This window comes from Sander lucioperca, chromosome 22 (genome assembly GCF_008315115.2).
Source record: "Sander lucioperca isolate FBNREF2018 chromosome 22, SLUC_FBN_1.2, whole genome shotgun sequence".
Classification (NCBI taxonomy): domain Eukaryota; kingdom Metazoa; phylum Chordata; class Actinopteri; order Perciformes; family Percidae; genus Sander; species Sander lucioperca.
In genome coordinates, this window is record NC_050194.1 from 12,875,788 (window position 1) to 12,898,826 (window position 23,039).

Genomic DNA, 23,039 nt, shown 5'->3' on the forward strand with positions numbered 1-23,039 from the left:
CTAAAAATACAGAATGTCTCTTTTCGAAATAAATTTGCAGGGAACTTAATAAAACGTGAATTTGAACGCCCAATCGGGAGAAATTCCACATTAGAATCATCACAGCAAATCTGAAAGACCTAAAAGGATTTTAATATGTGAAAAGATAAGCACAGCCGGACTGCTGAAAGCAAAGTTATGGAAAAGCACGACGTCTTATGAAGCTGTGAAAAAATAATGGCAATTCCAAGTTGACATACAGTATTTACTAGTATTTCTATAGCATTTAAGGTGGAATTGTGTCATTTTATTGCAACAAAGAAAACTGTGAAGGTTAATATTGGCTAAAGTTCTAATTAAAAGGTTAGGAATATCTCAATGTAATCTTGTATGAGAGGAAATGTGAGGGCTTTAAGGCCAATGGGGGCAGAAGTACTGTACAGTGTGAGCTCTTGGCAAAATCTAAATTTAGAGGCAAGGTCATTAATTAGTGTCAGTAGAAAGTGGCAGGTGACAATACTGGAATGTTATAAATATATTTCTTCCTGCTCCTATTCAGTCAGAAAACAGAGGAGGTAGAGCTCAGCTGTCCTGGTCCCACATCAACAAACAGACCTGTCGCAACTCTGAAGGCCCCCAAACCCCTCCAGCTCCTTCTCGGTGGATGTCAGAGTACAGAGAGAGCAGGCATGAGAGAAAAGGAGCCGATATAAAGAGAAAGAGAATGATAAAATAAAACACAAGACTGAAGACAGAGCGAAAAGATGGGAAGAGATGGACGGGCGTGGGAAGGGGGTGGCTTGTGAGAAAGAGACAGTGAGTGGGAGAGACAGAGACAAAGAGACTGTGGGGATGAGAGAGATGCTGGATTTGTGATGGCAGGTATACAAAGAGATTTTTTTTGTATCACATGTCCACCCACGTTAACACTTATGCTGTAAAGTGAATGATATGCAATTTGAAGGGCATTATTTCAAAGTCTAGTAGTGGAAGGGTTTCACATTAGCACTCTGATTTGTACTTATATCTTGGTTATGTAATTTAACATCACCTCACAAGCAATTTAACAGGATTGCTGTTCAAGCTTAGAGCTTTTCTTTTTAGAAGGACAGAAAAAGAGAAACACAGGACTTTAAACTTGCCTCCAAAGTTTAGCAAATTACATTCTCTTTCTGAATTTAAGACCCTAATAGCAGCGCTGTGAAACAACGCAACAAGTTGTTAGAACTTAGCAAAGCCACGAAAATTAAGTTTTAAGGGTGTGAACAGCTTCTGTGTGACACACAATTAACTGGGTAATAACAGTGAAAGGGACATTAGACGCTGTCTCCTTGCACAGTCCTACTCAGAGGTGACTGTGATTTAAAAAATGGAGGTAGAAGATTAATCATGTTGTCACACACACACACACACACTTCAGTAACAGTAATTTCGACTCAGAGTGGCAGTAGAGGTGATCGTGGACTTGCGGCATTAAGATTGTCTGGGAAACATCTGGATGCTAAATCTATCAATCTGCCCTTGAGCAAGGCAATTACAGAAAACCCTACATTCCCTGCTGGAGTCTCTCAGTAATCAACAGTAGCAAGTTGTGATTGTTACTGGGAAGCTCCCAGTGCAAATGTATCCTGTCTCTCCTTCTCATCTACATCACATGCAGCATATCGACTTTATCCACTCCGTCTCTATCTATAGAAAAGCCTCATTATTTAGTGGTGCGTCATTTGGAAGAATCCATAGTAGCCAGCACCATGCCTGACAGCACACCACCACTGCACCACTACACTTTTGTAACATAATGGCTGCTCACGCATGCATACATACACATGTTTACATGCGCGCACACACACACATATACACAAACACCTACTGTATATGCGTGCAGACACATGCATGTAGATTGACTTTTATTTTAAACGATGTTAACTTCCTCTAATACATATGTTATTTACGTTATATTCACATCAATAATATCTAATGAGTAAATCATTCAATTGTGTCTAAAACACTGAGATACAGTGTGTGATGTACAAAGAAGAACGATACCATAATCTTCCAAAGACACAGCATGTAAACAAGCCCATTTTGTTGCACAAAGAAAAACACATAGGGGCATGACGATGTATGTTTACAGCCACAGAGACAAAGTATGCCATGCCCTCATGTAGCCTGACAAACCTGTGCACAGAGACAGACGCACACAGACATACACACAGGTTACCTGGCCTCTGCCACAGTGCAGCAGTAACTGCCACTGCGCTGCGTGCTCCTGCCCACTCGCAGCTCCTCTTGAGACTTACGGCGATTAAAGTAGTCTGTGAGTTTCCCAAAACTCGCCATCTTTTCCTCTCTCTGCTTACCTCCACCTCCCTCTCCCCTTTTGCCTTCTTTCCTTTTGATCAGTAGAAAAAAATGTTTCTGGTTCTATTCTGTAAAGCTCCTCGTCACAGGACTTCCCGGCTTGTCTGCCTTCTTCTGCTTCTATACCTGGGTTGGGCGGCGCGGCGTGGCATCAGCCGCAGGTCCGAGTCTCCCTGCGCTCCCTCATCCTCTCGTGCATGGCTCTTAATGTGCAGAACGAGCCAAACACCACTCTGCCTTTCTCTGCCTCTCTCCTCTTTCGATCGCTTGCTACGGCTCGTGGAGCTCATACACTGACTCTCTCGAAATAGTAACGTTTGTAATTGCAGGAGCACTGCCCCCTCACTGGAGAGCAAACAAGAAGGAGAGAGAAAATGAAAGAGAGAGAGAGAGAGAGAGAGAGAGGGAGGGAGGTGGTAGCTCACCGATGGTCTTCTTGTGTGCTGGAGAAGAGCTGGTGGGAGAATATGAGCTGCTATGATGCTTGTATCTAAGCCCACCCCCCTCTTTCTCTTTCTATGTCTCTCTCTGTTTTTTTAGCTCGTATTGTCTATGTTGCGCTTGAATTCTTTCACACGACCATTAGGGCTTTTGGTGAGCACACACACACAAACCTACGATCAAAGCGGGAGAGCAGGTGGTAATGATTGAGCTTTGTGTGTATCACTGTCTGGCTCTCCATCTCTCTCTTCTGTTCCTCCCTCCTCTCTCTCTCTCTCTCTCTCTCTCTCTCTCTCTCTCTCACACACACACACACACACACACACACACACACACACACACACACACACACACACACACATTCAACCTGAAGTGTACCTGCTCCACGATCAAAACTTCCTCTGCTTATTTGTCTGTGTGGTTACTTGTGTCTATGTGTGTGGTGTACAAGGGTCACTCTATTTAACTCCAATTTCATCAATAATGAAAAGCAAGCATAGAGGTTTGGCCAGATTGACCGGACGGTGCCCCCTGTGTATCTGTCTGAAATCCATTCAGAATATAAAAAGGATGGGAGGCAGCAAGGGAAGAGAAGAAGAAGGGAAGTATACAAGGAAAGGGGAAAGGAGGTATTGAGGGAGGGCTCTTTGTGAAGAGCTCGTTAGGAAGTGTGTGTGTGTGTGTGTGTGTGTGTGTGTGTGTGTGTGTGTGTGTGTGTGTGTGTGTGTGTGTGTGTGTGTGTGTGTGTGTGTGTGTGTGGCTTCCTCCCACACATCCAGACACCATACATACAGGCATTCCTGTCTCTTTGCTGTCTCGTTCTCACTGTGTGTGTGTGTGTGTGTGTGTGTGTGTGTGTGTGTGTGTGTGTGTGTGTGTGTGTGTGTGTGTGTGTGTGTGTGTGTGTGTGTGTGTCCAGACACCATACATACAGGCATTCCTGTCTCTTTGCTGTCTCGTTCTCACTGTGTGTGTGAATAGGTGTCTTCTTCTAATCTCTCTTTCTGCTTTCAATGTCTAGGCTAAATCTCTCGGTTGCATCCTCCATTTGCCTCTTCATCACCTCTAGTTGTCTGTTCCTACTTTCATCAGAGCAGCCAGGACCCACACTTCAAGAAATATTATAACCTCCCACTGCAGTATTCATCTTATTTTTACCATTCTTATATTCATTGACAATAAAATACAGCTTTGAGGAAAGTATCCAGGTTCGGTGGCACCATGACCAGAACTAATCTGAGACACTGCTGGAATGATCATGTACAATAACTGGTCAGCTCACATCTACTTTATCAACCTCATAAGGAGTAGCCAGGTTCACTCAGATCAGCAGCAATCAAAGTTGCTACAATCCCACTAAATAGATATTATACAAAACACTACAAAACTATACAATCTCCTATTTGAGAAGCTGGAACCATCTAATGGTTGACACTTTTGCTTGGAAAACGAATAAGCAATTATCAAAATAGATGCTAATTAGTAGTTTCCAATTGGCAGCTGCCCACTGCAGTAATGATCAGATACTGTGAAGACGGAGAAACAATGAAATAATAATCATAAACAAAGAATAATTCTCTACTATTAATAGAATAATTTGAAGCAATGCCTGTAAAGGAATGTGTCAGTGTGTATTTGTGTGTGTGTGTGTGTGTGTGTGTGTGTGTGTGTGTGTGTGTGTGTGTGTGTGTGTGTGTGTGTGTGTGTGTGTGTGTGTGTTTCTGCGCCTGTTGGCTCTGCTGTGATCCCACGCTGCAGTTAATGTTGTGTGAAAGGTGTGGGCTCGGTGTGCTTTGCAGGTTCCTGCGCTAAAGAGTTCAGCTTATCGATCCGCCTCTGCCATCTTTCTCCTTCTCGATGAAAATTCTCTTCAGTCCCAACCTCTCTGTCATGATTTGCACCACCCCTCCCCCGACCGCCTATTGATCTGAGAAGCAGGATGGTCTGACTATATTGCCCAGGAGGGATATTAATATGTTGAGTCCCTGGGTAGAAAGAGCAGGGAGAGAGACACAGAGAATACCAAAGAAACAGAGATAGAAAAATTAGGTGAACACAGTGTAATATTTATGACTCTTAAAGCCTCTGCATTCCTCATCCTTGCTGACACTATTTTACCATAAATCTGCAGTGTTACAGCAGGTGAATACACATTTGCAAAACAGATATTATGTACGCACGTCCTTTGCTGCTGCACACGAATACAGACAGCATCAACAGCACCCTAGTTTTTCCTTTTTCTTCAACCATATGGGGAACGTAATCTAAATGCTTGAGATAGCTGTTTTGTCTACAACACTGCTGTAATAGAGGCAGTGAAAGGCAGATAGAAAGATATACTCCATATACCTAGGACAAAATCAGCCTATGTTTATGAATTAAAATACTACTTGAATATTCCTACTCTGGCTGATGAATGAGGTTGTCTGTTTTGAATAGCTGGGGAGATAGAGAGACAGAAAGAAGGAAGAGTTGGGAGACAGAGAGAGCTGGAGTTCAGAAGATTGAGGAAGACACAATCAAAGTGAAAGAGAGTGAATCTTGACAAAAAAAGGATACGGCAGCAATGGAGCGAACAGCTCTGAGGGGAATTTGCCACCACAGCTCGGGCTTCTTTTTGCCTTTAGACTGCATTTGGCTCTAAAATAGTGTTGGCTGATGAATAAATCATATAGTGCTATTAACACAAAAACATCCTCACTTTGGCAACATCCACTTGGGAACACAATACTTGAGAGGCTTGAGAAATGTTCAGATTTTCAGAAACTGTGCTTTTAAACAAGCCGTCAGGGCTTCAGTACTATATAAAGGTAGAAAGTAGGGCCGGGCAATATTTCAATATTATATCGATATCGTGGTATGAGACTAGATATCGTCTTAGATTTTGAAGAATTGTAATATCGTTACATGGTAAGTTTAGTCTTTTCCTGGTTTCAAAGGCTGCATTACAGTAAAGTGGTGTCATTTTCTGAATTTACCAGACTGTTCTAGCTGTTCTATTATTTGCCTTAAACCACATTATATCCACATTATGATGGTTATTTATCTAAAATCTAAATGTGGAAGATATTTTGTGAAAGTACCAATTGTCAACCTTACAATATCGTTGCAATATTGACATCGAGGTGTTTGGTCAAAAATATCGTGATATTTGATTTTCTCCATATCGTCCAGCCCTAGTAGAAAGTGCTGCTACAGTCATTCATTGGCTGCAACGACAGTGCAGACACTTAGAGAGCGCAGTTGCAGAAGCTCTGGAAATGCTGACCAATCAGAGCAGACTAGGCAATTTCCAGAAGTAGGGCTTAAAGATAGGCGCTAAAACGGAGTGTTTCAGAAAAAAGGGTGAATACAGTAGCGTGACAAGCCAGACCCACATCAAGATGTTGGGTCTGGGAACTCACCATTGGCAGGGCTCAATCCGAGGGGCGGGATAAACGGTTGTCTTTCAAATTCCCTCTGCACCCAATAGGATAGGGCTACAACCAACCAAAGCAACGCTAGTTGATAGATTAAACTTTTGCCGTATCCGGTCGGCAATACTCCGAACACATCTTCCTTTTTTAAGAATGTCTTCAGTGCCATCCTGTTCTTTTCTCAAAGAAAAGCTTAACTCCAAGTCTTCTAGAGTCGCGGCCAAAGCCGATTCGAAAGACCGCTGTTCACCAGCAGCAGCCATCTTCTTTGTTTTCAAGTAGCAGGGAATTCACACGGAACCGTCTCAACTCTGCCGTCATTATGTTAAGCCCGCCAACCGACTCTATACACGATGTGACTGGCCCGGCTAGAGTTTGGTTTTTCCAGCTCGCAAGCCAACAGAGAGTTGCTAGACCCCCTGGCTGCAAATTACATTTGCTGCCGCTAGAATGAGTCTAGATTTCTAGGCTATGAATACAGGGATATTCAGACAGTATGAGAAAAATAATGTTGTTATTTTTACATTAAAGCATGTAAACATGTTCTAGTAGAAACACAAAATACAATTATGAACCTAAAAATGACAATAATATCGGACCTTTAATGTAAATGCTGAAAGATTCAATCATGATTTATATTTGAATAAATAACTATTCATGCCTTATTTATTAAGTCAGCTGCCAAACAGTGTGAGGTAGCTCATTCCATTCAGCTTTTAGACCAGCAGAGTATTGCCACAGGAATTAGATTTGTATCAACACAGAGGTGAGGCAGGACAATATGAAACTGTTAACAGACAGCACAATTTAGTTATTGTGTGTTCCCCGTGTGTGCAACAATCCCTGTCTTTCCTGACAGCTCTGTTGACCCCTTCTTTACACATGGTAGCAGTGGTTTTTTGTGTTTTTTCGACAGACAGGAGTTTCACAGAACTGGAGCTTCTAGTGCAGAACGTGATGCCTTACTAGTATTCAACACACAGACACTGCCAGGGCACTGCTGAACTGGGTCCCTCTGGTGGTGGGCAAGTGTTTTATACGTTTGCCCCTGTCGGCCACCGTAGTTTAACATTTGCACAACACGAACATTATCTGAGTAGTTTTACCTTTGTGTCGGCCTGGACAGAGAAGCCAATAGAAATAGTGTCACCATTAAAGCACCGATGAGTTTTACACTGTAAAATGTTCAGTATAACTTGGGGACACTTGTATAAATAATCAAGTTTAGGGGATCTTTATCAAAAATGTTTGCTTATGTCATGCGTTTATGTAAAAAAGAAAAACTTAAATAACAATATTGGCATTATCCTCAAAAATCCTGTATCTGTCGGGCTATTCGTGCTATTACATGCACGAATACATGGAGAATTCGTGCAATGAGTGTAAAATCAATATCGACACTGAAGAGTGACAATAACTATTCACTGCAGACACCTTGACACATCATTCCTCTCCAGCTCATTTGAATAGAGAGAAAACAGCCATGAAGAAAGTGAGAGACAGTTTAAGAAAGGTCTTCCTGTAATTACTGTGGCGCACACACACACACACACACACACACACACACACACACACACACACACACACACACACACAAACACACACACACACGCACGCACGCACACACGCACACACACACACACACACACACACACAATCTTTGTTATCCACAGTAAAAGGAACACCATCATTTTGGAGCACACCGGAAGAATCTTTAACATCGTGATGGAATGATAATCACCCTTTTTAGAATCAGAAACACACACTCACATACACCACATGCTGAGGATGAGCCACAGTCTTTATTAGTCATCAGTAAAGGGCCCTGCAAAGCAGCCTTAAGATTATCTCCATCTCTCGCTGCAGTGTCGGGGCCTTGACGTCCCTGCTTCTGCATCTTTTGTATTAATAGCAAAGAGGAAACTTCAGAGACATAAAATCTGTCTCAGTCATACAGTTTCCCATTCACATACATTTTTATGTGTGCACATAATACACAAGAGAGGCATCGCTCTTGAAAGCTAGTGTCAGACCTTCCTCCACAGCGCTGCGGAGGAGGGTCTGGCTAGTCCATACAGCATTCCGGGATGGGAGAAAAAGGTGCTCTGGTTTATTGGCATTTCTTTAAACCAATCACAATCAGGTGCCCGGATAGCTCAGTTGGTAGAGCGGGCGCCCATATATAGAGGTTTATTCCTCGACGCAGCGGGCCCAGGTTCGACTCCGACCTGCGGCCCTTTGCTGCATGTCATTCCCCCCTCTCTCTCCTTTCATGTCTTCAGCTGTCCTGTCAAATAAAGGCCTAAAAAAAACAAAAACAATCACAGTCGTCTTTGGCAGTGGAAAGCACCGAGCGGAACCACAGTGCCGCTGCAAAGTAGACTCGGGAAGAAACTTGTTTTGGTGGAACGTGTACGTTCAAAAGTTGTTTTAGTCGTGCAACAGAAAACTCAGATTGGACAGATCGTCTAGCTAGCTGTCTGGATTTACCCTGCAGAGATCTGAGGACTTCTCCTCAGATCTCTGCAGGGTAAATCCAGAAAAAACAAAAACAATCATAACCATAGTCCTCATTAGAGTTTACAGTAAAATTACAGCACAAAGAAAGCGGAAGGTAGCGGACATCCGAAAAGAGTGGCATCCGAAGAACGAGAGCAATCCCGGATGTGGAACGTCATGGATATAGACTAGCCTGACAACAACTGTATTATACAGAGACAATGTTAGAAATCCTGTTTGCATTTGAGCACTGAGTCGGAGTGCATTCTGATTTTCATTCAGTACTTCCAAATGGTTAACCATGTAGTCACGCACTTACGTTACTTTGTCTCTTAAAGTCAAAGTTAAGCAACATTTGTTGTCAGATGTTAATAATGTTGTATTTTGGAAAACAATAATCTTCAGAATAATAAGCCTTTTACACAGCGCAGAAAGACACAGCTGAAATGGATTAACAATCCATGGTACTGTGCCACTATTGGGACAACCTCATACAACACACACATCGTTAATGTTATTAGTTACACCTGCACTTCTCCTGCAACGATAAGCCAAAACAGCCAAAAGCCAAACTCTGAAAATGGCAATTAAATCCACTTTGAATTCTTGAAGATCCCAAGAAGAACTTAATGTATGTATGCGATATGTCTCCTTTTCAGCTTTTGGTGGAATAAAGCATAATCACACATTGGCGTACATACAGTATGTCACCATACTCAGAGCTGAATATTTCAGAGCTATTTCAGAGCTATTAACAATCATGATTGACCATCTCTGAGCCCATGTCTGTGAAAGCCCATCTTACTCACAGTAATGGCTCACAGGAAAGCTTTTTTTGTTTAAAGGTGTGGGCACAGACAAATGTGCATACACATTCCCAGGAAGGAAAGGCTCTGAATAATGTTAGAGATGATTCTCATCCAGCATCTCCTCGCTTTGAGCAGATGCCCTCAGGGAGGTGGTACATCTTTGCTTTTTCATGTGAGAGGTTCAAAAGAAGAACATTCCCTGAGGCTGTTCGACTCTTGAGCAGTGAACCTTTGGCCCTTTATGTACATGTTTTTAGCTTGTTGTCTTCTCTGTATTTATATATGGCATTTTGTGTATTTTCAATCGTCGGTTCATATTTTATCTGTTTGCTCCGGTGTATGTTGCACTTTGAGCTCACAAGTTCCTCAAAACCTTTGTTGAAATGGCAACAATGTAAACTCAACATTTGCCTGTATTTTTAATAGAGCACCGCTAGCGCACAGACACAAACACACAGGCAAGCTTTGCACGCACACACACACACACACACACACACACACACACACACACACACACACACACATACATACACACAGCACAGTGGAATGCCATTAATAAACCTCAGAGAGGAAAATGGAAATGCTCTGCCTGGAGGACTTGGAACAAAATGTCTATTTTTCTCTTTCTCTAGCTCTCTTTCTCTCTCTATAACTACATCTTTTCCTACCTGTCTATCCATCTCCTCCTCCCTCACTCTATAACCTAACCTCTATCACCTTGCCCCTCCCAGTCTGCATAATGCCAGTCTGACATACTGTGATTTAGAGAGCTTCTGGTCCTGAGGGCCGGACTGAACACTGTAAAAGATGAAGAAATGTAAGTACTGTCTGCTGACTTTTAACTTCTTATTAACTCATTTCACCTCCCAAAAAACCTTTGGCCTCTAAAATTGCTCATGAATCATCACATCTAGGGTGCAAGGTAAAACCGTTTCTTGACGTTAAAACCATACTGATGTCCGATCACAGAGATCAGAAGGTAAGAGGGACAAACCCTACATTTAAAAAAGTGAAGTCCAATATTTTGTTAACTGTAGCTCTATGTAAACAGACGCATATTCCTTCCCCAAAATACAGATCTCTCTCTTATTTCTCTCCCTTTCAATCAAGCGACTGACACTCACACAGCCATTAAATATGTTCACTGCTGCTTTTGTTTTTCTCTCACATAAACATCTCAGAAGATAATTTTACCATACTCCAGTGAGACACAACCCTAACCCTAACACACACACACACACACACACACACACACCTAGTCTGTTTTGATGGAAGCCCACCACTGATTCTGTTTTTGCTCCAGCCGATTGCCCTCCATGATTCATTATGCGGCAGTTCAGTTAGATTTGAACTGCGCCGTGTGTCACTCGTCATTTTCATCTTTGTCTGAAGAGTGATTAAGCTGCCGCTGCTGTATGTATTTTTCTGTGCATGTGTGTATATGTGGAGGCAGGAGTCTTACGACGTGTGATAAGTGCTCCTCCAGTCGTGATCGCAACACACAACACAATCAGAATCTCTTTTGGATGAGTGTCTTGTAACAAAGCTCAGATTCCTCCGACGCTAGTGACACACACACTAAACACACCACGCACCACACCAAAAGATATGATAACGACAAAGAGATAACAGGAAAACACGATGACAATAAAAAGGATCAATGATGTGTTAGTCCGAAGGAACATGTGAGTGTTTGTAGAAGGTTTTGACAGTGTACTGAGATCATGTCTATCTGCAGACATAGACATGAGACCTTCCAGCTATGCTGTTCACACAGCCTTGGAGAATCAGTCACACACAAACACACACACACACACACACACACACACACACACACAAATGAGCACACAAACAGACAGCCACTCAATGTTAGGCAGCAAATAATCTCTGTCTTCTCAACTCAAATGCATGCAGCAGCCATCCACTCAGCATGAAAGCATAGTCATGAACGTAACACAAATAGGCACCTCAAGGACTGAATTTTGACATGGATCAAACAAACAGGCCAGCTAGAGCAAAAACAACTGGTCTGATGTCAGTATCATGAGGCCAAACAAATCCTAAAACTGTGCCTTGACAAGGAAGCTTTAGTGTTCCCTCAGACAGCTACTTGTGTTCATTTCACACTGAGCCTGTGTATTTGGCAGGACTACAGGAGGGGCGTGAAAGCTGGAGCATCCATGAATCATCTTTAAAAGAAAAACAATCCATACAAACTGCGGCAGTGGCGGCAACTTGTTTGTGCGCCCCTGCATTCTCTCAGCCTGACAGCTCAGCCCCAAATGACCAATTAGGGCCTTTCTGCTTACCTGCTCACCGCGACAGATAGTATTCACTCAGCTTGTAAGAGTGAAGATCAAGAATAAACATATTATCGCTACTCCTTAAGTCGTACACTTCTTATCTATTTACTCACCTAATGATATTTGTGACAAGAGTTATGGGACATCTTACTCACAGGCCGGCACCCCAAGTGAGCTTTACAGTCTTTTTCTTTACGTACTTTACATTACTTCACTTTTCATCCCCTTTCATCCACATTCAGTGACCCCTGGGGTTTTCCAGGTAATAGGTATTTCTTTTTAACATCAGCCCTTCTGCCTCTGGTTTCCTTTAAATACTGTGTACAGTCCCCTAATACAACGTGGCCATTACCTCTTCAAATAGCCTGGACCTCAATTTCCCTACACTGATTCCTTCATAGGCTGTGTGAATAAATCTAAAGTGGGACCCTATGATCAGATTTCTGCCAGTTTAACCTTGATGCAAGTAATTCAATCCCTTGAAAAAGGAACTGGTAAATTTGCTCTGGACAGCTGTTCCAAACAAACGATTCTGATGTGAGCAGAGACAAAGAGGGACATTAATGAGCTATTAAAAGCTTCCACTGCTGCGCGACGGCCATCTCATTTATTTGTTGCCCAAGGCGGCGATATATAAACCTTGGATGGAGCTCTAAAGACGGACTTCATGTCAGTTTAAAAGACTCATCGAGGTAAAGGTTTGGCTGCTACTTCAGTATTCAGTGCAGAATGACCCTAACCATGACCACACAACAGCTCCATCCGTCACATGAAATCCAGCACTGCTGAAATCCCTGACAGCAAGATGATGATGACACTTTTATTGTCTCCAAGGGAACATGAATCATCTACTACAGGCTATCAGTTTGCACACATTTCAGAATCCAACTCCAAAACACAATAACAGTTTAAGAAAACGTTCAACTCCTCCATAGTTTATTCAAATGTCTGACCAAACTTAATTCATCACGTTATGAAAAAAATGTCATCCAATTTTGTAGTCAATGTTGTAAAACCTTCCCAACACTGGTGAATCTTTTTCAGATTTAAATATCTTCTCTTAGATATATGTCATTCACTATCCCATTTTTGGTTGCCGGGGACATTTTGTATGCTCAGGATGTTTTTTTGCTTTGGTTTACCACTCAAATGTAGTGGGCTTTTTACAAAGTGACGCATTCTTGGAAAACATGCAAGGAAAGGGAAATCCCCCCTGAGGAATGTTAGAGCCATATTTAACAGTGATTTAATGTCCATCTCTAAAGCAGTGGTATGGTATACCATAGGAATAACTGATTTGGGATATGTAAATTTCTTTACGTAACCAGTAGGATATTTGTCAAGTGAAACAGGGGGAAATGACGAGGTTTTTAGAGGCCCACTTCTACAAAGCTGTCACCACACACCTGCATTAAACTGTCACAACATGACAGGTTGTGTCATGGGATATTAAACAGTGCAATCTAATATTGAGCCACACACTTCAGGAACATCTTTCTGATTTCATATATGCAAGTTTAATTTTTTGTGTGTTTGACTATTACAAGAAATATACACATCAGCAGATAAGCCTCTTAGGAGTTCAAAACTGATAGAGACAGAGGAACTGTGAAAAGATGTTATAAGGGAATTAAAATGAAGTGGCATTATCGCCCACTCTCCCAAACTTAGATTTCTGTTGCTACAACTTGAGTTAATTTATGAACTGGCAACTTCAATCAAATAACAAACATCCATCCTTAAAAAAAAATATCAGTTTACAAAAAGAGTGGAAATATGATGCTGCTTTGATAGTCAACAGCGAATTCACATGAAGATAATAATATATCATTTACTCTGTGGACTCAACCTTTCGTGTTAGAAACTAATGGTGCTGTCTCCCTCTAGTGGCTGAATGCCCACCACTCTGAACCCAATTTGGCACAAACATCAGAACGGTCCTCATCATTATGCTTGGCTATCTAATCGAGGCAGAGTCAACAGAACAGTCATTTGAATGTCAAACAATTACTAGTTCTGCTTTTTCGGTTCTTATCTGAAAAAGACTAAAACATATTTTTAATTACAATTGTGTTTATTAGTATACTATAAATAATTGTGTGTGTGTGTGTGTGTGTGTGTGTGCGTGCGTGCGTGCGTGCGTGCGTACACACACACACACACACACACACACACACACACACACACACACACACACACACACACACACCACGATGAACATCAACACGCTGTGACTCCAACAGAGTTTGGTAACAACAGAGAAGGTGTGTGCTCATGTGCACACATGCTCCATGTGCACAACTGTGTGGGTGCAATGCCCTTGCCTGGAGGTGCATTTATAGCCCCTTTCCCTGTCGCGATGACTCACCAGTGAGTCACAGGCCCGAGTGAAGAGCAGAGTTGCGCAAGCCAGCGGCAGGTTGGTAACTTCAGCTAGGCATATTGGCAAAGGAGCCAGGGGGTGTTGGATAATGACGAGGGTGATTCAACAACCACTAATGCGTCACTGTCAATGTGGGACACGAGGGGGGCCAGTACTGATACACTGTAAATGAATGGTTTCACTTGACAGGTTGGGGTGAGTAGGAGGGAAAGCATGCATCCCTTCCTATGCACAGACACAGGTATGAATTATACATGTGGCATCTGCCCGCGCCGGTGAGAGATAGGTAGTGAAATGACAAGGAGATTGTGATTCACACAAAATATACTTGAATGGACAGTCACACACACACAGACAGCCAGCCAGCCAGCACTTACTGTACTGTGTGTGCACACACCCCAGAGACACAATGCCAATCCGGTTTCTGCTATCTGCAGAATAGTTTGAGAAGAAGGGGAAAAGACATGCAAATAGAGCCAAGAAGATACAACTCCCCATGGCTCTTATCACACTCTGCTCAGCCACAGCAGCACTGAGAGACAAAGAGGGGAAGAGATATATTTGCAAAGGAGGCTACTATTTGGGGAAAGAAGGAGAATAACGCATAATGAAAGCTGAGTTTGAGATAGTTAGATATCTAGATAGATATCTAGATAGATAGATAGATAGATAGATAGATAGATAGATAGATAGGAATGTATCAATCAAGTCTAGCACTGTTGATAAGAAACGTTCCCTCACAAATGAGGACTGGAGGTATGTAGGGTTAGATAAATCAAGCCCCCATCCCCCAAAAGTGTGAGCTTGCCTGCACAAAGACAATTTGGTTATCGCTCCTCTGTGGCATTATTCCCAGGCTTTTTTCATTTTTTTCAGCTAGCTCACTGCTGCAAAAGGAGACAGAGTAAAAAAAATGTGTGTTTATGTATAATTGATGATGAAATGATTGACACAAATGATTTGTGTGTGCAAATTCGTGATTACATATGGGTTTATTTGTATTTCCCGTCCTCCCTGCTTCACTGTGACTCTATGACTGTGTATCCAGAAACTCCATTCTTCAAATCAAAAATGCAACCTTTTGCATAGTGGATGATGATGAGCTCTGTTTTTGCTAAAAAATAGCAAATAGCAGGCTCTTAAAATGCCCAGACACGTTGGGCGGTAAACCACCTTCAAGCACCTCATCAACCTGTCCTACTAAAACAGGGAGAGACAAGTCAGAGAAACACAGCATGTGTTTAGATGTCACCAGCTGCCAAAAGAGGTGTCCATAAAGAACAGTGGGACTGAGCTTGTTTTCAATTTCTGTCAAGATGTTGTATTTCAAACAGTCAGTCAGTCAGTCGTATCTTCATGCTTCCTTCTAAATGTCCTCACCTCAGCTTGTGCAAACACTTAATTACAAACCTTCAACCTAGTGCTGTTAAATCAGTGTTTTAAAAGGTTCTGCCTTCAAAATGGCTTTTAGAAAGGTCATGGCTTTGAATATATATATATATATATATATATATATATATTTTCAAAGCCATATATATTCAAAGCCATATATATATGTACAGTTTAAACTACTGTTTAGAAGGGCATGCAGTGTCTGCAATCTGCTATATATATGGCTGAAATGCTTCTCCAGTCACAATGCTCACAACACAAGTTTGGGCAACAGTTCCAGGAAGCCCCAAAATAGAGACAGGAAGTTCATTTAGTAAACACAATAAAACATGTTAACATACTGCGTAAAACCCACTTTTCAAATAAGACTAATTAAGAATCTCTCTTACTCAATGAGTTGCTCCATTCCAGCACCCCGGGGCTCCAGTGTCTCCCCAGGTTTGACTAGGTAATCCTCCTCTTACAGTGAGACTCCTGGCTTTCACCTGGGAACATACACATATATGTTAGCCGGCAGCAGTGCGCACACACCTAGAAGTATGTGAAAGAGAGCGAAATGATGAATGAGCAGATGGGGTATGCTATCTTTCACTCATTCATCAAAATCATCACTCATTTTAAAACCGGAGGTTTCATTGATGTTTCTGGAAAAATACAGGACATACAATCACTCAAACCATAGCCTTGTCTTTTGTCTGTGCCTCTATATCTGTCAGCCTCTCTCTGTCTCTTTAAGGGCCTCTGTAGGCCTCTCAGATCTTAAGGTGTTGAGTTTCAAAGTTGTCTTCATACTGTGTGATTTATGATGGAAACAGAGATAGCCTTGGTTTCTCTGCTGTCTTGGACTTTCCTGTATGTATTTAAAATTACTATTCAGGATCCCTCCACTTAGGGATCTAAAGAATTTGAAGATGCAAAGAAAAGTGGTCAGGATTATCAATTTCTCTCCATCTTTGTCAATTCATTCCGGCAAAGCATCCTATTCAACTACCATTGGTTTATGTTTGATTTTTACATTTGGTACATAGGCCTACTTAAATAGCTGTGCTAAGGATTGGCTTTTTACATGTGCTTCATTGTATGGATATAGTATATTATCTTCTTCTTCTTCACACACACAGTTAAACTTGATTGTACAGAATGTGCATGAAAGCTGCTTTCCGCTCAAGGACACATTAACACAGAAAGACTTTCTTAATCATCGCCCACAAACCTTTCTGTATGCCAATAACACTGACCTATTTCTCACTCACAAGGAAACACACTATGAATCTAATGAATATTATTCATGTTAATGTGAGTTCATTATGCAGAGCTGCGGCACCTGGATAAACTGCGTATGGGTGGTAACACCTCTCTCGCCCCAGGGCTGCATGTTAATCAAACAGAACATCTGGCGAGAAGGGAAACATATTGTCGAGTTGAACCGACGGGACTCTCCCTTGATCCAAAGTGCTGAATGTTTTGGAAGGTGAACTTCACTTTAATTTGGGATGCACCATCATGCGCGTATCTCTTTGTGCCAAGAACTGCTACAGTCAATTTTTATTTGCAATTGATAGTCGGCCAAATCCAGCTTTTACTGATTTTAAAATCCTGGCAAAGCAAAGACAGCGGATATTGACAGAGTGGCATTGTGCTGCAAGGTGAAGAAAATGCAAACTAAGGCCTCCTACACACTGCCTGCGTGGCGTGAGCGTGTCAGTTGCGTGGCGTGTCCGTTTTTAGCTTGCACACTGCCCTGCGTGACACGCACGTCTCGAGCCGCACCGAAAACGCGTGCATGCTAGAAATAGGACCGACGCCTATATTTCACACGACACGCAAGCGTGTTGGAAGCGTTTTCAGGCAAAATAGAATACAAAAAGATGTTTATATGTAATTTTAACACGAATAAATTTAATAAATGACATTTTGATGTTTGAAAGTCTCTAGGTTTTGACGTAAATGCAGATATAAATGTAATTTAACAAAATAATAATAAATAATTGTCAATTTTCAAATATTGCACCTTTCAATACAGAACGAAATATTCGGTAGCCTATTTTGCCGTCAATACTGCCGACGTTGCCTTTGCTGTAATCAAATCAGTATATATTATTTCATTTTATCAATGGGAAACATACATGTGTACAGACAAGGCTAGCAGCAGCAGCGCCGCGTCAGACACGTTTCTGGTGTGTAAAGACATAGAAAACGCCACGCAGCCGCCACGCAACTGACGCACAACAGAAACGCCACGCTCACGCCACGCAGGCAGTGTGCAAGAGGCCTGACTCACCTTCCCTTTACATGCACCGACATTTTTCTTGACGTGTTCTGTGCTGTACAAGAACACTGACTGATACCACATGACTTGTGCTCAAACTATTAGTTATAGATCAAAGAAAATGAATCCGAGAGTTTTTTAAACTGATTATTTTGCTACTTTGTTAAACCTTCTGAAATTTGAAAATTGCTTTTATTTTATAAAATTTCTATATTTCATGTGAATTAAAATTCTTTAAGTATTTGTAAGACAGAAATAAGCATTAAAGATATTAAAGATGACATTTTTTTCTTCTTTTTTTTAGATGATCCACACATTAATCTCTAAAGAAACATGTTGTCTTTGCTAATTGGACTGAATTAAAAGAAGGAAGAACAAGAAAGAAGTACTTTATGTATCCCCTTGGGGAAATTCATTTTTCACTTTGTTGTTATTTTTTAGAAGTCAGAATGTCTGATGTGGCAAACAGACTTTACCAACCAATCTAAGCTCTGACTGATATGTCTTGGAAATGATCTTTAAGTCTACAAAATATAGACAAGCATACATATAAACATTATTTTAGCAATTTCCTAAATGATCTTGGACTGGGCTTCATCCTTGTCTGGGAAACAAACTGATACAGTTTTTGTAACTGTGTCCCAGTATGGCAAAGTCTGGGCAACAGACTGACAACCAGAGAAAGGAACTTGTACCAGCTGCTCGCAGCTAAAAAGGCCAACAATACATCAAACAGCGGGGACAAAAGACAAATGCACAACAGAGAAACGAGTTATTAAGTTAATAGTGTCTCAGCTGTATAATATGCTGCGGTTCTATCCAGATCTCCCCTATTCACTTAGACTTAGTGGTGGTGGCTTTTTGGTCATCATACGCCTAAAGGTCATCTAGGCTAACTGTCATTTAAAACCAAATTATGTAAAAAAAAAAAAAACTGAACTGAACACATTCCTCATGTTTCATTTCTCTTTTCGCATATCTACCTTCTTTCCCTCGCCAAAGTCATCCACATTCACGGCTTTGCTTCCACCTAGTCATGCATACTAATCTGTGCTGTAACTTGGAGCAGTGGCCAGCCACTGCCTGCCTGTCCCATCAAACATGCATAAGAAACAGATGTATCTTTGATGTATGCTTGTTCATGTTGCCCCATGTGCATGACTGCATGAATGAGTGTGTGTGTGTGTGTGTGTGTGTGTGTGTGTGTGTGTGTGTGTGTGTGTGTGTGTGTGTGTGTGTGTGTGTATGTTTGTCAGTGTGCTCCCAGGCCCTGCGGGTTAAAGCCAGACTGGGAAGATGCGGCTACATGCCCCAACACACAAGGAGAGAGGGAAGGCTGACATAGATCATTGGCAGGACAAATAATCAATGCAGTAATATGTTGCCATTATCTTTAAATGCATAATTCATATGACTGGAAGCAATTCTGTGACTGTAATTTATAGCTATTAAACACACTGTATGTATTGTCGACTTCATTTAGATAGCCTCTGTATTACTGCACTATTTTAAGTTTTCATTTGCTTTAATTGAAAACATTACTATCATAAATATATTCATACTGCTCTGCTCTCTAGCATACAGTAGGCTATAGGTGCTACTGTTTTGTGTTGAAAAAACTAAGATGACATGCAATGTGTTACACATTTTTATATCTCCCTGGCTTACAACCATTCTGTGAAACAGAATATTATTAATAGGCTAACTGTACAAAATGAATTACAATATCTGCTTGACTCGTATATAGTATTGCATACCATCGAATTTTGTGCATTATGACACCATCATTATCATGGTAATAAGATTACATGTGTCACACAATGTTCCCATCTCTAAAAGCGAACTTCCAAGGACTATTGCTATACTGCTAGACTATTTTGATAATTGATTTATTGTTCAGGTAATTTTTCAAGCAAAAAAAATGTTTATCTAACAGCAAGGTGCTACTGAATGCAATGACAACGCTTTTAAGTGAGTAATTAGATAAATTAGAAAAATATAAATTATAAAAATTAGAGACAATTTCAAATGATACAATATATGGATTATAACAATGTATACAGCAAGCTTTCTGGCTTTGGTGTGGTTTAGTCTTCCTATTGTTTTGGCCACCCAGTGTTTTATGTATGAGCAGTAAGAGGCTATTTTTGCTGGTGTTGCATTTAATGACAAGTATGGCACTGGTCCATGAGACTGTCATCTTTTAGCATCTGGACTTTGTAAACAAGTTTAATCATGAGTCATCAGAGAGGGAGAGCTTATCCTGCTTGTCAAAAGTCGCACTCCTGCCAGTAGTAGCTGCCTGTTTCGTTGTGTCCGGGTGTGTGTACTGTATGTGTGTGGTAACATCTGCAGTAGTGATATAAATAAAACGTCCCCCCACTCCACTACCGTTGTGTCCTCTCATGTCCTCTCATGAGTCCATGGTCATGTAAAGGAACCCTGACCCCACCTTCCTACCATCTCCACATACACATGAATACAAGCCCTACGAAGCATACAATGACACATTTCTGTCCCTCATGCAATCGTTGCCCCCCACTCGCCCACACACATCTTTTTCCTTTTCCCCTAAGACAATTGTGTTATTCACTCACTATTGTCGAAGCCAGTCATTTCCACATGTGTGTGTTGGCCATAAAACAGCAAAGAGCCGACTAAAAGCATCCCTTTCCTGGCTAGCAGGGTCACAAGTTGTCTCATATAAACACAGGACACACCTTAGCCCAACAGTTTTCACATATCCTTCTGACCCCCTTACCTCCCAAAGTGCTCTTCTTTCCACTGACACAGGATACCAATGACTAAATGTTAGCAAGGCTGCCTGTCTTTCTTTTATATTTTCACGCAGAAGAGTAAAGGAGAATAACATTACACTTCCCGCTGTCTTGTTTTAGACTTTCAGTGAACTTTTAGGGGAGTTTGTGTAGCGAAATAAAGTCCTAAACCATGCTGAACACTGAGGCTGGTGTCTTTTGTGTCTCCCAACGTGCCTCGCGCTGGGTTTCCCTAGCATTGTCATGACAACAGTGTGTACGCACCGACACTGGCCATTGGAAACAATACACCCACGAAGATTTTAGTGAAGTGGGCTAGCTAGAAACTTTCTGTCGTTTCTAAAAATAAAAATAAGTTAGCCCAAGCGCACACACAAAAGAAAAGTCGCGACCGAAATTATCTTGTTTCGCTCTGGCGAAGAACAAGTGCACAAGTGTCTAATGGAGACAAAAAAGAAGAAGTGTACAAAGATTAATTCATTCGCGTAACGTTACCTTCTTGACGAAGAAATCTTCGTTTCCTTCCCGGACCGTGTTAGCTACTTTAACTCAACCGCTCAAAAGATTAAGTATGGCACACCGGTGCTAACATTTTCTAAGCATGTACTGTAGAACGTGAACACTAGTAATTTACTACCCGACATGTGAGAGACCACGTCCAGCAGTAACTTTCTCCGCCCAGACTCATTCCCAACTCTTCTGCCTGCTTCTATCAAAGGGATGCTTTGCTCCGCCTCACTCAGCCCTGAAGATAAATCAGTGTAATCCAAGATATTTATTGATTGTGTCTCTTAACCGATGGAAGGATGTATTTCCCCCAAGGATGTTAAAGGATATTACTGAGATTTATACTTATTATTAATTTATGAACTTTCTTCAAGGTAGCTAATTGGCATGGAATCAGTCACCCAACACAAACCCGGTTCATTGTGTTTTTACAGTTCAAACACACATCCAAGTGAATTTTTAGCGATTGATTGCACACAGGAAAATTATCTTAATGGCAATAAAAGGTTTTTAGACTTTGCTCTGTTATCTCATTATTGAAGTAGCCTACACCGACCCTGATGATATTGGCCTAATCCTCTGAATTTCCCCGGTTCAAACAACCCTGGTGACACCGGCATTAACAGAGATAATCCAGACTCACTGAACGTTTCACATGCTACTTTATCCTAATGAAATATAAATTCCACTTGTATAAACAGAAATAGCAGAGTTATATATATGATATGAACTGATATTAACCTATGAAAGATAGGTGTAGGCCTATAGTAAAAAATAAAATCGAAAGTTCTCAACCTTATGAGTGAATTGGAATTAAGTTTAGTTTTGATTTATAGTTTGCTGAAAAGTTAGGTCCATTTAGGTAAATGACTTTAGAGCCATAGCCTACATCAACCTGAATATAAAAATATATTCCATACATGCAATATTCAAGTGATTTGTACAAAACAAAGATTCCTAGAATATTAGAGCCATATTTTAACTTTTCATTTTCATGATCATGCTGACAAGGCAATAAGCATTCATTCAAGAAGCATACATGGTGGTGTAAAAGGTCAGAGCCCAAACCACCTGATATCATTCTGCATTCTGTAGTAGTAATAGTGGCCATAGATATTAATAGTATACTACAGTATGACAAACTTAATATTTCCTTAGGTTCAATACATTTTTAGGATGCAGTTTGAGTGCTTCAAAACAATCACACACTTTGATGACGGCAACAGCTATAACAATCATTGGAGTAACTGCACTAGTGATATGACATATGATATTACATTTCTTTTTATTTATAAAAGACAACGCACATCAATCAACATTTCTGTAAATGTGCCAGTGTTAGCCAGCTGGCTAATTTTCAACTGTAGTGCTTTGGCCAGATGTTTTGAGACCACTGCCATATGTCTGCCTTGTCAAATTATCTAAATCTGTGACACACAAAAATGTGTCACAAGACAGTAATGAACAAAATATCAACACAGAAATCCATATTGCACATAATTACAATAAACATAACTACCAGTTATAATATTACCAATAATATTACCCTAGCAGCAATCAAAGTAGTAGTAATAATAGTCTATAACAAGCATTTTATTGGTTGTCAGAGGGTCTTATTTGTTGGACCCAAATGTTACTTTTTATTGGGTGTCAGTGCTCCTACATATGTTCCCCACATCCACTATATCATAGCTGCTCTATATGAAAGTAAAACTACAATTTTAGAAAAACAGATAAAGAAGCTTGTAGATGACGTACATTTTCAAGATGTGAAATTATCTATTTTATTGCATTTACACCTCACACCCAGCCTCACAAATTGCTGATAGCCTACCGATGGTTCAAATCGGACAGTTCCAATGTAGTGCCACTAGATGCCACTAGAGTGCCACTGTCTGACACC

At 41.0% G+C, this 23,039-nt stretch overlaps 1 protein-coding gene across 3 annotated transcripts in view; it reads right to left on the minus strand.

Moving 5' to 3' along the window:
- The window catches only part of LOC116061323 (ankyrin repeat and fibronectin type-III domain-containing protein 1), a 133,576-nt gene extending 112,144 nt beyond the window's left edge, over nt 1-21,432 (minus strand). The window contains exons 1-2 of one of the 3 annotated variants that reach the window (XM_031315457.2): nt 21,125-21,432; nt 15,973-16,068 (exon numbers count right to left, since the gene is read on the minus strand). In XM_031315457.2, coding sequence (XP_031171317.1) covers nt 15,973-15,989 — 17 coding nt within the window. In that variant the 5' untranslated portion in view covers nt 15,990-16,068; nt 21,125-21,432. Of the gene's footprint in view, nt 1-2,200; nt 3,028-15,972; nt 16,069-20,613; nt 20,870-21,124 lie in introns of those variants that run through there. The other 2 variants (XM_031315458.2, XM_035997676.1) reach the window with 2 other exon arrangements.
- Nucleotides 21,433-23,039: the final 1,607 nt, after the last annotated feature.